Here is a 13,584-nt window from a genome sequence, read left to right as displayed (position 1 = left end):
ACCTGGTCCCCAGCATCGAGGTAGACCGCTTTAGCGTATGACTACATCCTCTCCCCACTTTGCAACGAAAATTCACAAGAAACCCTACTATCTTCAACTGAATACATAAGATACAATATTAATATTCCTTGAAAAATAAGGAAGTAAAATTCCAATTAAGGATAATATTGTAAGCCCTTTTTAAAAATTTAAAAACCTCTATGTTCGGGGGGTGTGGCCAATACCGAAAGGAAAGGGCTGCACACTAGCAGAGCTCCTGAGTAGCCGAGTACTTCTCCCCACACTGATCCGTTTAGATGCACCAACTCGCTTCAACAAAAGTCCGCTGCCCGGCAGTGGTCCCTAGCGAGACCAGAGAGACGACTCAAGCGACAGAATCGCTGGGACATAAACTGAGGCCTGTGCGGAAAGGAAAGCCGGCGAGTACATTTATTGGAAGGCCCAGTGGCGTGAGCGGAGGCGAATGGACTGCCTGCAAGAGGGCGCCCTCCGCTTCGCCGGACTACATTGAGTGTGTGCCGGGAGCCCAAAAGGCCTGCAGAGCTCCCCCCCCAACCTCCGATGGAGCAATATTGGCAGCGAATCAATATTGCTAGTAATTAATGGTGGGGCCCTGGGTCGGAAGCCGGCCCAGGCGGCCGAACGAGAGAGCTGACCTGGGAAAACGCCTGCAAAGGCACAGATCGGAATCAAACCTCCAAATGCAGTGAAGTGCAGGAGGAGAATAACCTGGGCAATCCAGGGTCACAGGAGAAGGTATGGGGGCAGCAGCAAGTGCCGAGCAATAATCCTGGGCTCAAAAACAATTTGAGCCTGTGAGGAAGGCCCATTGCAATAAAGACAATTAGCAACCAGCGTCAAATGAGCATTATTGTAAATAAGGATGAATCTGGTGGCACATTGGAGGCAGCAGCAGTGGGGGAAGTGCCCTTGAAGGTTTAAGCCACTGAATGAAAGAAACAAAAGACTCCCTCACGGGTAAATAGGAGTGATGCATAAAATACAGTGCTCACACATTAGGGAGGCAAAAATATACCCCACAAAGTGACATCTGGGGTAAAAAACATTGCTCCTTGTAGGGGCGGATTCCCTCCCCCTACACAGTGGAGTGGTGCCAAGAAAGGAACACTGTATAGTTGCACTGGTTTAAACCTGTATTGCTCTGCAGGTTTCGATAGCCAGACAGCGCCCACACGATAGACTACAGACTGATCAAGCCTACTCGCAACGCACAGAATAAATAAACTAGACCCATACCCCCCCCCGAGGAAAAACCAACAAGCCGTGGCGTAGGTGCGCCAAGCAGGCGGCGGAGAGTACCTAGGTATGGAGAACCTACAGTTTGCCAGTGTAGTTTGGGGCAAACTACACTGGCTTGCCCCAACCATGTTCTGCAGCAAAGGAGGACAAGGCATACACCAAACCAAACTGGATAAGTACGCTCTACAAAAAAGCGCAGAAGACCTACACACTCAAGCTGATCGCCCTAAAGAAAAAGAGGAGCCCACATTAAATGACGTCATAGAGGCAACTTCACTAGAGGCACGTGTAGACTCAGTGTCCACAAAGGTCTCACTTATAAGAGCAGACCTACCAACCTGGGAGACCCAAGTAAAAGAAGTCGAAGATGTGACAAGTTCATTGAAAACAGATACCAAAACTCTCCAGCACCAAGTACAGCAATGATAAACCACAACAAAAACACTAAAAGCCAAGTTGGAAGAGTATGAAGGCCGCTCCAGAAGGAACAACATAAGAATCAAGTTCGGGAACCTGCGGAGGGGTCAGCAATAAATCTCTTTCTGAAGAAGAATTAATACAAAAATACCTGCAACCCCGAGGATTAGCAAATTACTTCTCAGTTGAACTTTCACAATGAGTCCCAGGTGGCAAACCCAAACCAGAAGCCTTCGCCACGGCCGATCCTAGTGCAAATATTTAACTTTTGCGACCGTGACATTTTACTGCAACCAGCCTGGATAGGCCCACAAGTAAGATATGAAGGGGCAACTATCGCATTGTTCCTAGATTTTACACTCAACGAGCAAAGACAGAGGCGTAGCTTCCTGGAAGTTAAAAATGCGCTCAGGGACAGAGAACTAAAGTAGGCAATGCTATTCCCTGCCAAACTGAGAGTGGATATTATACAACTATGAGGCTATTTAGATTATCCAGAATTACCAGGCGCACAGCCAGAGTATCCGTAAAGTAATGGGAAAATTTTCTAAGTAGTTGGTATAGGCAATGAGGCGAACGGTAAATCCTCACAACCGTTCAGGGATGGACCAAGATTGACCCATACGAAACATGAAAAAACAACAGTGCCCCTGCGCTATACAAGTGGATATATGATTTTACGGTTTTAGTATTGTCAGTCAAACAAACATTAGAGCACCACCAAAATCAGTAGACACTTTCAACATTCGGTGAACAGGTTTGACAAAATTGTGGTATCAATGCGTTCCGTTGTTGGTGTGATAATTCGGTTTATTATTCCTACATAAGGGCCAACACGTGTTTCATCGCAGGGAAACAGACTGCGAATCTTCAGGGCCTCATGGGTGAGGGGCGTAAACACATCGGTTTAGCCGTAATATGTAGTAATGTTTCCTGATTTTCACAGCAATATATGTATTCAAAAACTTTCGCGAGACCTGATGAGTCTCGATATTTATAAAGTGTCGTTTCAACCGGGAGGAGAGAAAAACAGGTTACTCTGTGGTCGCAACGCTGTTTAGTTGAAAAGCAAGGCGGGTGCACCTCCTCTTTACAGATCTCCCTCTTGTGTTTCCCGGCGCCGTTTTCCATGGACGGTCTATGGAAAACGGCGCCGGGAAACACAAGAGGGAGATCTGTAAAGAGGAGGTGCACCCGCCTTGCTTTTCAACTAAACAGCGTTGCAACCACAGAGTAACCTGTTTTTCTCTCCTCCCGGTTGAAACGACACTTTATAAATATCGAGACTCATCAGGTCTCGTGAAAGTTTTTGAATACATATATTGCTGTGAAAATCAGGAAACATTACTACATATTACGGCTAAACCGATGTGTTTACGCCCCTCACCCATGAGGCCCTGAAGATTCGCAGTCTGTTTCCCTGCGATGAAACACGTGTTGGCCCTTATGTAGGAATAATAAACCGAATTATCACACCAACAACGGAACGCATTGATACCACAATTTTGTCAAACCTGTTCACCGAATGTTGAAAGTGTCTACTCAAACTGAGAGTGGAGGCACAGAGTAAAACCTGATTTTTTCAACTCCTGAAGACACTTGGGACTGGCTCTAAGGTTGGTGCACAGTAGGCAAACCTAAACCCCTGGATGACAGATCAGGAAAAGGCATAAAAAAAAGTGACAAAACCAGACGCAACATAACAAATCACCAAGAAATCAAATGAAGAATCAGATACATCTGAATAGATGGTTGGCCTGAACACTACTTCCAGCTAAGTGAAGTCTTACGAACTACCTGTGGCAGTGGAGGAAAACTACACTCGCCCCGGATGGGGCGGCAATAAAAGACCAGGCATTACTAGACATTGAAATGAACTTGTGAACCTGAACCTTCCATCTAGCGACACTTATCCAAGGAGTGAGAAGAGACCAAGAAAACCATGAGAAATTGTAAGAAGGGGTGTCACGAAATATTAATTGAAGGGGAAACAGGGAGAGACACTCCGGCTTTGGGGGACCCTTGGCCCTCCGGAGTTTAATGGGGAGGGACGACAGGCACTTGCAAAACTGCCATGCAGGGAGGCAGGAAGGGGGCATATTGTCGAATTTCATGGTTTTAGTCAATGTTTTAGTGTTATAAGTTGGGATAGTTGTAGAGCAACACATCGGTCCACCAAAACAACACGCCCTAGGCATTCCCGAAGCAGGCCTATACACGCCGTTAGATCACTACAAGAACAGTCGTACATACTACAAAGTCATGAGCGCCAAGCCACATCCTCGAGCATAGGAGAAGGGAAACTCAGAATCACCCGCAACTAAGACAGATACTACCCTAAATAAGATAGCTTCCACCCTCAAACTCCACTCTTGGAACGTGAATGGGTTGGGAGATGTAGTGAATGAAATGATGAATGGTCAGGTAGATTCTTGAAGCTCTTTATTTCAAGTAAGATGTACAGGAGGAAAACCCCACCAGGAGCAGGATGGTCACTGCTCAGCCCTCTCTCATCAACTGTCATTCCACATCCACACCAGGCACACTAACATTCTATTCACTCTGTCATCCAACATTCAACATTCCATACAGACATCACATACATACTGGCTGAGCAGGAAGCAAGGAGATAACATAAGGCACAACATATCCCCTTTTCTTCAACGGAAAATAAACACAATAATATAATACATAGCAATACGAGAGGAAGCAAAAGATAAAACTTGCAATATATATGTATATACAAATTAAGACTAGAATAAAATAGACTAAGCTAATATAGGTAAACACAACCTAAGCAAATATAGCTAAACGCAACTTAAGCAAATATAGCTAAACGCATCCCCTTCCCTTGGGAACATTGAAATTGTAAATTGCAATAGTACCAATGTATGTATAAAATAACTGCAAAGAAGGTACAGCTGAAGCTAAGTAAAAAGATTACGTAGGGTAAAAACAGTAGGAAGGGCGCGCGTACACCCCACACTGAATAAGTATAGAGACCAGCTCTGAACAACCCTACGAATAATAATCTTAAACTTAAAGTACCAGCAATCACAAGAAGCACCAATCATGAAGCTAAATTTGCATCATTAAATTCGTTCTATGTAAATAACAACAATTAATTAAATCATAAAGGCAATACAGACTCATTACTGTATAAAGCATTAAAAGTAATACAGACTTAGTGGAATTGCTGTACCAATCATTGAAAGTAATATAGGCTTGAATCGCTGTATAAAGCATTGAAAGTAACACAGGCATACTTGAATTGCTGCATGAAGCATAAAACGTAATACAGGCTTATTAGAATTACTGTATGAAGCATAACACGTAATACAGGCTTATTAGAATTACTGCATGAAGCATAAAACGTAATACAGGCTTATTTGAATAGCTGTATAAATTATTCCTAGAATTACTGTATGAAGCATAAAACGTAATACAGGCTTATTTGAATAGCTGTATAAATTATTCAAACATCACTGCTTAACTTAAATATCTGTATAAATGTAGAACATTATAAATGTAGAACAGCAGACTTACTAGAAAGCTGTATGAATTACTTTAAGAACAATAGACTTACTAAATTGCTGTATAAATATGTAAACATGACTGCAACCTCACTTACACAAATTACTGCATGGATAATTAACATAAGCAGTATAATCTTGTAAAAATTATCATAAGTAGTACAGCTTTTAAATAAGTGCTGTGTTTAAAACAGTAGAAGCTCCAGGAAACCTTGGGACAGTCAATGAAGAAATAGAAAATAAATATCAAATTAAACCATTATATGGTAGCATAACCTTGTTTAGTGAATCAAAACTGTTCACTTTTCAAATGACTCGTTTTTCTGTTGAAGAGATAAACAATCCTTTTCCTAAACACTGCTACGTGAAAACTGCTCATGAAGGTCCCAAAAATGTAGAAATTCTCTTTTCCACAGCTCCAGACAGGCAATATAATAATAATGAAATTGCAAGCAATGAAAGCTCACCGAAATAAAAACAACTAAGAAATGCAAATGTAATAATAACGCAATCAAAATGCAAGTAATGAATGCACACCGAAATATAAGCAACTTAATGGCACTAAGAATTGCAATGTAATAATAACGCAATCAAATTGCAAGCAATGAATGTACACCAAAATATAAGCAACTTAATGGCACTAAGAAGTGCAATGTAATAATAACGTAATCAAAATGTAAGCAATGAATGCACAACGAAATATAAGCAAGTTAATGGCACGCACACCATCCCCATTTCTCTCAAAGTAAGGCAAAACCAGACTTGTGCCAAGAAATTACCCACACAGAAAGAGACAAAACGTCACAAGCAAAAGAAAGAAGAAGAGAAGCACATGCACATCATAAGTGCACCTGACGTCTCAGGCTCGCCTATGTGTAAGAGATCCAATCATCGGCAACAAAAGAAAGATGGATAAACAAGAGCCGTTAAGTAAATAGCGAACCGGCGCTGAGACTTGACTGGACCATAACTAGAATGTATAAATTGCATGCGTGACAACAAGTACTCAACAAAGAAGACAAGATACACTCACCCGTAATCAGAATACCGGGGTTCACACACTCGTAACTCGTAAATCACAGGGAAACTTTCACCTGTGTAATCCATGTAAAAGTAACGCAACAAGCAATGAGATACACTCACCCAAACATGCAAGTAATGAGATACAGTCACCTAACCGCAATATTAACCTTGTCGCATAAGAGTAAATTACAAGGACCTGTATAAATAAGCACTAACTCGTAAATAATATCATTCCAGCAATGAGATAATCCCACCCAAACATTCAAGCAATGAGATACACTCACCCAAACTGCAATTTTAACTTTGTCACGTAAATGTAGATATTTGATAATACTCATTACATATTGTTCTTACTGTAAATCATTACAATGAAATAACATTTTAAATAGAACAAGAATCGGTATTCAGCTTGTTAAAATTCAAGGCATAAGCGATTTCAAAACATGCTAGAAGATGGCGCACAGTGTATATTTAAAGAATAAAGGCCGAATAATGAAAGTTTCCGAATAATACAAAATCTTATCTGCGCCAAACTGGAAATCAGGAATTAGAAAGGAGTGTTCAAATAACTAGCAGTCAAAACGAAGATGTAACTCCTTGTATTTCTAAAAGCATTTTTCATACAAATCCATGCAGAGGGAACAGTTCTCAGGAAGACATGAACTGCAACCTGATTTGACGAAACTCAGACTGTGGTACTTGCGGTTCATTTGTAGTTCTTCATGTCAGACCGTCTGTGGTTCTCGCTCTTCATGTGTAGGTTTTTTGCTGAACCCAAAATGACGGCACGCAATAGACGTGCTAGCAGGGTGGCTCTCGGTGTGTGCGTGCACCCACGGGCTTGCACACAGTAAAACGCAGGTGACGAAAGACTCGAAGGCCATGACTGTCATAAAGGGTTGAATGAAGGCCTCGCAAAAGCATTTGAAGTGAGGTAAGTGCGCGCAGACTCTGTGTGTGCTCGAGGCATTCTTTGAAACAATGGCAGCAGTTAAACCGGCTAAGTAAAGAGACACACAGAGGAAATGCGCAAAACCCAATTCGAGGTTGGAAATGATGTAGAAAATTAAACATGAGGCTCTCCTAGTATAAATAAATGCACAAGTTCATCAAGGTAGCCAAACAGAACAGCGGGTCATCTCTTCAACGTTCACAGTGTGGTTGGCATTCAAAGCTCCACTGCGTCATCACAACCTTCTGAAGACAGCCAGGTAAGGAGCTCCTAGAGTAACTGACTTTTCCGAAGGCTTAACAGGCGCCAGAGACAGTACGTGACGAGTACGGAGGTTAGTTTATATTTTCAAATACATAGAGATGCGTGCGCAACTTGCAAAACGAGAATAGTTTATTTTCAAATGTATAGAGATGCGTGCGCTGTCAATATCCTTTCCTCTAAGCTATTCTTTTCACGCATGCTAGCTCGAGAGCTATGTGAACTTCAATGACAGTTCCTATTGCACTTTACCTCTCATTTATTTCACTTGAAATTGCTGAGTATATGTGTTATTGATTTTCAACTGCATAAGTTAACACTCGCTTTACTATCACCATAAGTCAATTTCCCAGCCTTTCAGTTTCTCATCTATTTGAAGTTTTGTAACTCAGCTGATAATTAGTCGAGCAAAATACAGTACTTCCATACAACCAAATCACTCGTTTTTCTTTTCCCTTTGCAGTAAACTGTATTATCCTCATGAGACACTCGTTTTTTTCTTTTTTTTTTTTTTTTTGACTTTCTCAGAACTGAAATTTAGATGAAAATCACTCGTTTTTTTCTTCTTCTTGGCAGCAAGTGAGTGAGTGTCTTAACAGTACTTGACTTTAATTTAGTTTTCTGAATTTAATCAAACAATTGGGTTTGTGACTTAGAGCTAGATCTGGCACTCGTAAGAGAGTTTAGGTCGACTGATTTCGGGGTCACTGGTGGGGTTTCGGAGTGCCAGGCAGCATGAAAAAATTAAGATAATTTAAAAGTCTTTTACCTTAATTGAATTCTTCTCTTTAGGGTAGTATTGCTTGAAGGTACCTTGTAAATAGGATGTAGCACGCTGTGAGTTCTCCAAACGTCGCCAAAATGTAGTGAATGAAATGATGAATGGTCAGGTAGATTCTTGAAGCTCTTTATTTCAAGTAAGATGTACAGGAGGAAAACCCCACCAGGAGCAGGATGGTCACTGCTCAGCCCTCTCTCATCAACTATCATTCCACATCCACACCAGGCACACTAACATTCTATTCACTCTGTCATCCAACATTCAACATTCCATACAGACATCACATACATACTGGCTGAGCAGGAAGCAAGGAGATAACATAAGGCACAACAGGAGACAAATTGAAAAGAAGGATAGTCTTACAATTCTTCAGACAACACACACCGGATATTATACCACTGCAGGAAACCCACTTGGTTGGGAACACATGTGAAGCATTAGACAGAGGAGAATACAAATTAATTGAACACTCTGGCGTCATGACAGGCTCTAGATGGACTGGAATACTGCTGAGTAATAGGTGCCCCTATACAATAGAATGTACATGGACAGACCCTCTGGGTAGATTTGCCGCCATGACTGGAAGATGGGTGGGAAAGCCCTTGAATATTCTAACAGTCTACATACCATCAACATTGCAAAAAATAACATTATCGGACCTGAGTGCAATACTTCTTGAGTTGCCAGAGGGAGACTTGATACTTGGGGGAGACCTAAAGATGGTGCTCTGCAGGCAAAACGACCATAAACCTCCTAGAAATAAGCATGGTCAAGGCACCACCCTTTAGCACTACCTGGATGCAATGGGGTTGGTAGACGTATGGAGGGCAAACAACCACTAGACTCTGCAATTCACTTTTCATTCCGGTGCACACAATAGTCAATCCCGCATAGATTATATGTTGACTCAGCTCATCAGTTGCCCTACATTAAAGAAATCTGTCACTTGGCAAGGGGCGTGCCCGACCATTCTCCGGTCTAGAATACCTATTTTCGGGGGTCGAAATTAACTCGAAACACTATCTCCTTCAGTCCAGGATATTTAAAACTCCCCCACATAAGAGAGGAATTAAATCAAACCAAAGAAAACTACTTTAAAGAAAACACAGGCTCAGTGACTTCCTCCCAGACGCTCTGGGGAGCATTTGAAGCTGTAGTAAAAGGAGAGGCGGTCTCCCTAATGGTGGGACATAAAAAAGACCGACAAAAAGACCTTCTAGAGTTAGAAGCAAGTGACTAGAAAGGGAAACCCAGGCCGCCCAAACAGGCAGTGCAGTAGCGCTTCATGTGCTAGATATAAAAAAATAAGAATACAAAAACGAGTAACGGAGGAGGCCAAAAGTAAAAGATTGACCATACTCCAGAAAGTATATGAAACAGGGGATAAAGCAGGCAAATTGTAGGCGTGGTTAGATAAACAAACAGATGGGTGGCATGCCTGCAAGCTGAGAATAGCGGAATGATAAATGACCCGCGGGAAATAGTAGAAGTAATTACATCGCACTTCAAGCAAATCTATTCACCCAGCACCTCTGCCACATCAGATGACTCCAGAGAATTACTCACAGAGATGCGACTTCCCTCCCTAACAGCAGAAGATAACAACCCTCTTGAGGGCAATATAACGGAAGGTGAAATTACTGGGGCCATTAATAGTTTACAATCAGGGAAAGCAATGGGACCCAATGGGACCCCTATCGAATTATACAAACTAATCGCCACAAAAAATGCTCCCCATATGAAAGACATGTATGATGGGCTAATAGACTAATGCCTGTACTTACGAAACTAGTACACCCGGATCAGTCAGGCTTTATGCCGCGGAGAAACGCATCTCTAAATCTTAGATGGCTACATGGTGTGCTGAGCAGAAATGACACTATCAAAGAAGCTTCTGCTATTCTCTCTGTAAACGCCAAAATGGCATTTGACACCATTGAATGGCCATACTTATTTGAAGAGCTGGTGAGATTGGGGTTTGATCTAAAATGTATAAATTTGGTACAATTACTCTACATACAGCCCCTAGTCCAAGTGATTGTCAATGGACATGTGTCAGGTTCCTTCCCCCTTAAACCTGGAACGTGACAGGGATCTGTGGCGGTGAAGGAAACCCCAAGTCCCCAACGGGGGGCCTAGAGCACCTCCTCCAATGATACCCAAACCACCCATATAACATTAACATTAAGTGAAAATGTCCGGGGCAGAATGACCTTGTGGCTAAACGTCCACGCCAGCTTAGAGTTCACAGCGGAGCATGATATTACCAATAAATGGTCGACAGTTATGAACCAAAGTCAGGGAGACAATGCCTGCTGTTTCGGTTAGGATGCGTCTTCCCGGCCTGAGCAGCACCAGTCAGAGCCAGATCTGTGCCTTCTTTTAGGTTTATTCCTCTTCGGTCTGTTCCGTTGCGAGTTCTGGAATGAGTCCGATTCCAGCAGAGTGTGTGACCTCAGATGTGTTCGCTCATCCATCTAGGCGAAGAGAGCCTACGGTGAATTGAAGAAATGAGATTTAGAGTTGTAAATAACACACATGAGGGCCGGGTATAAATGCATATATTGCATGTTGAGGTGCCGTAACCTGCGCTTGGCCTCCATAAAAGATTGACGCTGCTGTTGTACTAGGCGAGTATAATCCGGGAATATCATTATAGACCTTGAATCAAACATGAGTTTGTCTTTGTTCGATCTGGCAAATTCCAAAATTGAGTCTCAGTCAGCATAATTCAAGAACTTTGTGATTACCAGCCTCAGACTTTCTCCACGGGGTGGTCTTCTTTGTCAATGCTCGGTGCGTCTTCTCCACCACAAAGCATGTGGACTGTTTATCCACTGGCAGGAGACCTGTTAGCCATTGGGTCAGGAAGTGGTTCATGGATGAGCCTTCACAGCCCTCCGGGAAGCCAATGAAGCGCAGGTTACTACACCTAGCGCAGCCCTCCACGTCTTCCACTTTAGATGCCAGCTCCTGTGTCACCACTGTGAGTTTGTTACCTTTCTTCTGTAGGGTAGTTACATTATCTTTCACTGTTGAAACAAGTGTCTCTGACTCAATAATGCGATCCACAGCTTTTCAGAGGTCTTGTTGTAAAAAGGAAACCTCAGATCCCACTGCACCAATCTTGGCATCAAGCGTATTTCTTGCCACCAGGAGCGCTGCATCGTCAGGCATCAGGCCGCCAGTGTCTCCCCCATGGCACCACTTGAGATCGTGACATAATGAGCAAGGGTGCTCTGTTTCGTACCCATGGTGCTTGGCTTAGCCTTACCCATGGCGATGGGTGGATGGGTGACAGAACTGGTGACCCCAAGGATCTTAATGCGAGGGGGCGCTTCCTTCGTCTTTTCCCCTACTGCAGGCCATGAGACACTGCCGTCAACGTAAACTAGATGTCGCTGCGGGATCGTGCCGCAGGCCGGGCCTCATGGATTTCTGCACACCCTAGGCCACAAGCCATACCGGGCCTAGCCAGCTGCCTCCGCAGCCCCTGACGGGCGGCCAAGTAGGCCCCCTAATGAGACCAGACTCGCCGAACCCCCGGTCCACAACGTGCCCCCCCACGTCCTCAGTACCCCAGGTGCACTCTCACCACAGGGCCCATGTGCAGATATCTCTCCCTCGTCAGATGGTATAATGCTGTATTTTTCCTGACGGGCTCCTTATGTCCAGCCCACGAAGAGGATCTCAGCTCCTGGCACCGCAGGCCACCACTGTGCTGTCCCAGTCTCCAACCTAAGGCTTATGGTCCAGACCCGTGTTCCAGGTGGCACCCCCACCGCGTGGGGGCCTGTCACGATCACCGGCTGAATGTGCTTCCAACCCATTCACCATATGAGGGGGGGTGCTGGGGCACCAGGACCGTCGTGGGTGCCGAGGCCACACCTAGGCCATGCAGGTTTGGGCGTCACACCCTCAAGCTCCCGCAGTCAGGTAGACTTGCACTCTTTCTGGGCCACAGCCGCAACCCAGAGTTCACCCAGGCAGCCCCGGGACGGCAGATGCCCCGTTCCTACCTCCGATGCCGCAATCTGGTCTTTCCGGCCAGCTGATCCGCTCTAAGGCAGGGGTGTTAGGCAGACATCGGCCTCCAATCGGCCCAGATCTTCACCATGCAGCAGACAGTGTCAGATCTCGGCGTAACAGCCAGACGTTGCCTTCCTTTGCCTCCATGTCTGCAGACTTTCATTTCTTTCCCCCTCAGAGTCCTCAGCATGAGCATCGGCTCATTCGATGTGCTCAGCTGAGCAGGATTATGATGGATTTAAAAGCTTTTGTGTCTTAGACGTGCGGAGCTTTGTTAAGTTGGGTCCGCCATATTGGCTGTCCAAGTCACACCCCCCGGTGTTATACCATTTTAACATAGTGCCCTTTGGTCTACATGGGGCCCCAGCAACCTTCCAAAGACTTAGGAACACAATATTAAGACCGTGTAATGCGTTTGCAGCTGCCTATATAGACAACGTTGTCGTCCATAGCTCATCTTGGGAACAACATTTGATACATCTAATAAGGGTTATTCAAGCCCTACAGGAAGGAGGACTAACCATTAATCCAACCAAAAGTCGCATAGCTGCAAAGTAAGTAAAATACCTAGGGTACCTTTTAGGGGAGGGTTATATAAAACCCCAAAATGAAAAGGTTGCAGCCATTTCAAATCTACCCTTTCCTAAGTCAAAGAAGGACCTATGAGCCTTCCTAAGTGTCTTAGGTTATTACAGATGCTTTATTCTGGATTTTACCCAAATAGTAGCCCCCCTGACTGATTTGTTAAAGAAGGACAGAAAAACTGAAAAAGAACTAAAGAATCCTTCATCTGCGACTCTACGCTCCTTCCATCAACTAAAACACACCCTCATATCTGAACCAGTTCTTCTTAGCCCCAATTATAATAAACCATTTATTTTACAAACTGACGCATCTGAGCACTGTTTGGGGGCCGTTCTCTCCCAAGTGGACACACAAGGAAATGAAAGACCGGTACTTTATATCAGCCTGAAGTTGTTTCCACGAGAAAGTCACTATGCGGTAATAGAAAAGGAAGCCCTGCCATTAAATGGGCTATCGAATCCCTGCAATATTATCTTGAAGGTAGAGAATTCATATTATTCACAGATCATGCTCCACTAGAGTGTCTATCCCACAACATAGGGCACAATGAGCGTGTATTAAGATGGTTCCTAACATTACAACCCTTCAGATTCAGTACTCATCAGAGAAAAGAGAAAGATCAGCTTAATGCTGATTATCTGTCCCACTACCCCATGGAAACCCTCCTTGCAAGCAAGGAAGTTAGGTTGGAGGGATGTGATGAAAGACTAACTCCACCCTTTAAAACCAACCTGATCCACCCC

General features: G+C 43.8%; 2 protein-coding genes across 2 annotated transcripts in view; one reads left to right on the top strand and one right to left on the bottom strand.

Moving 5' to 3' along the window:
* The window catches only part of LOC144822687 (nmrA-like family domain-containing protein 1), a 544,667-nt gene extending 537,644 nt beyond the window's left edge, over positions 1-7,023 (bottom strand). Inside the window, exon 1 of the mRNA XM_078680466.1 lies at positions 6,904-7,023. Within this exon, the coding sequence (XP_078536592.1) occupies positions 6,904-6,943 (40 nt within the window). The 5' untranslated portion in view covers positions 6,944-7,023. The remainder of the gene's footprint in view (positions 1-6,903) is intronic.
* A 303-nt stretch (positions 7,024-7,326) lies between these two features.
* MAP3K13 (mitogen-activated protein kinase kinase kinase 13) overlaps positions 7,327-13,584 on the top strand; it is a 536,979-nt gene continuing 530,721 nt past the window's right edge. The window contains exon 1 of the mRNA XM_078680462.1: positions 7,327-7,444. The gene's annotated coding sequence lies outside the window, so the exon portion shown is untranslated. The remainder of the gene's footprint in view (positions 7,445-13,584) is intronic.

The sequence above is a fragment of the Lissotriton helveticus genome, chromosome 3_1 (genome assembly GCF_964261635.1).
Source record: "Lissotriton helveticus chromosome 3_1, aLisHel1.1, whole genome shotgun sequence".
NCBI lineage: Eukaryota > Metazoa > Chordata > Amphibia > Caudata > Salamandridae > Lissotriton > Lissotriton helveticus.
The sequence above is the reverse complement of the archived record's forward strand: the minus strand, read 5'-3'. Positions and strand labels throughout refer to the sequence as shown.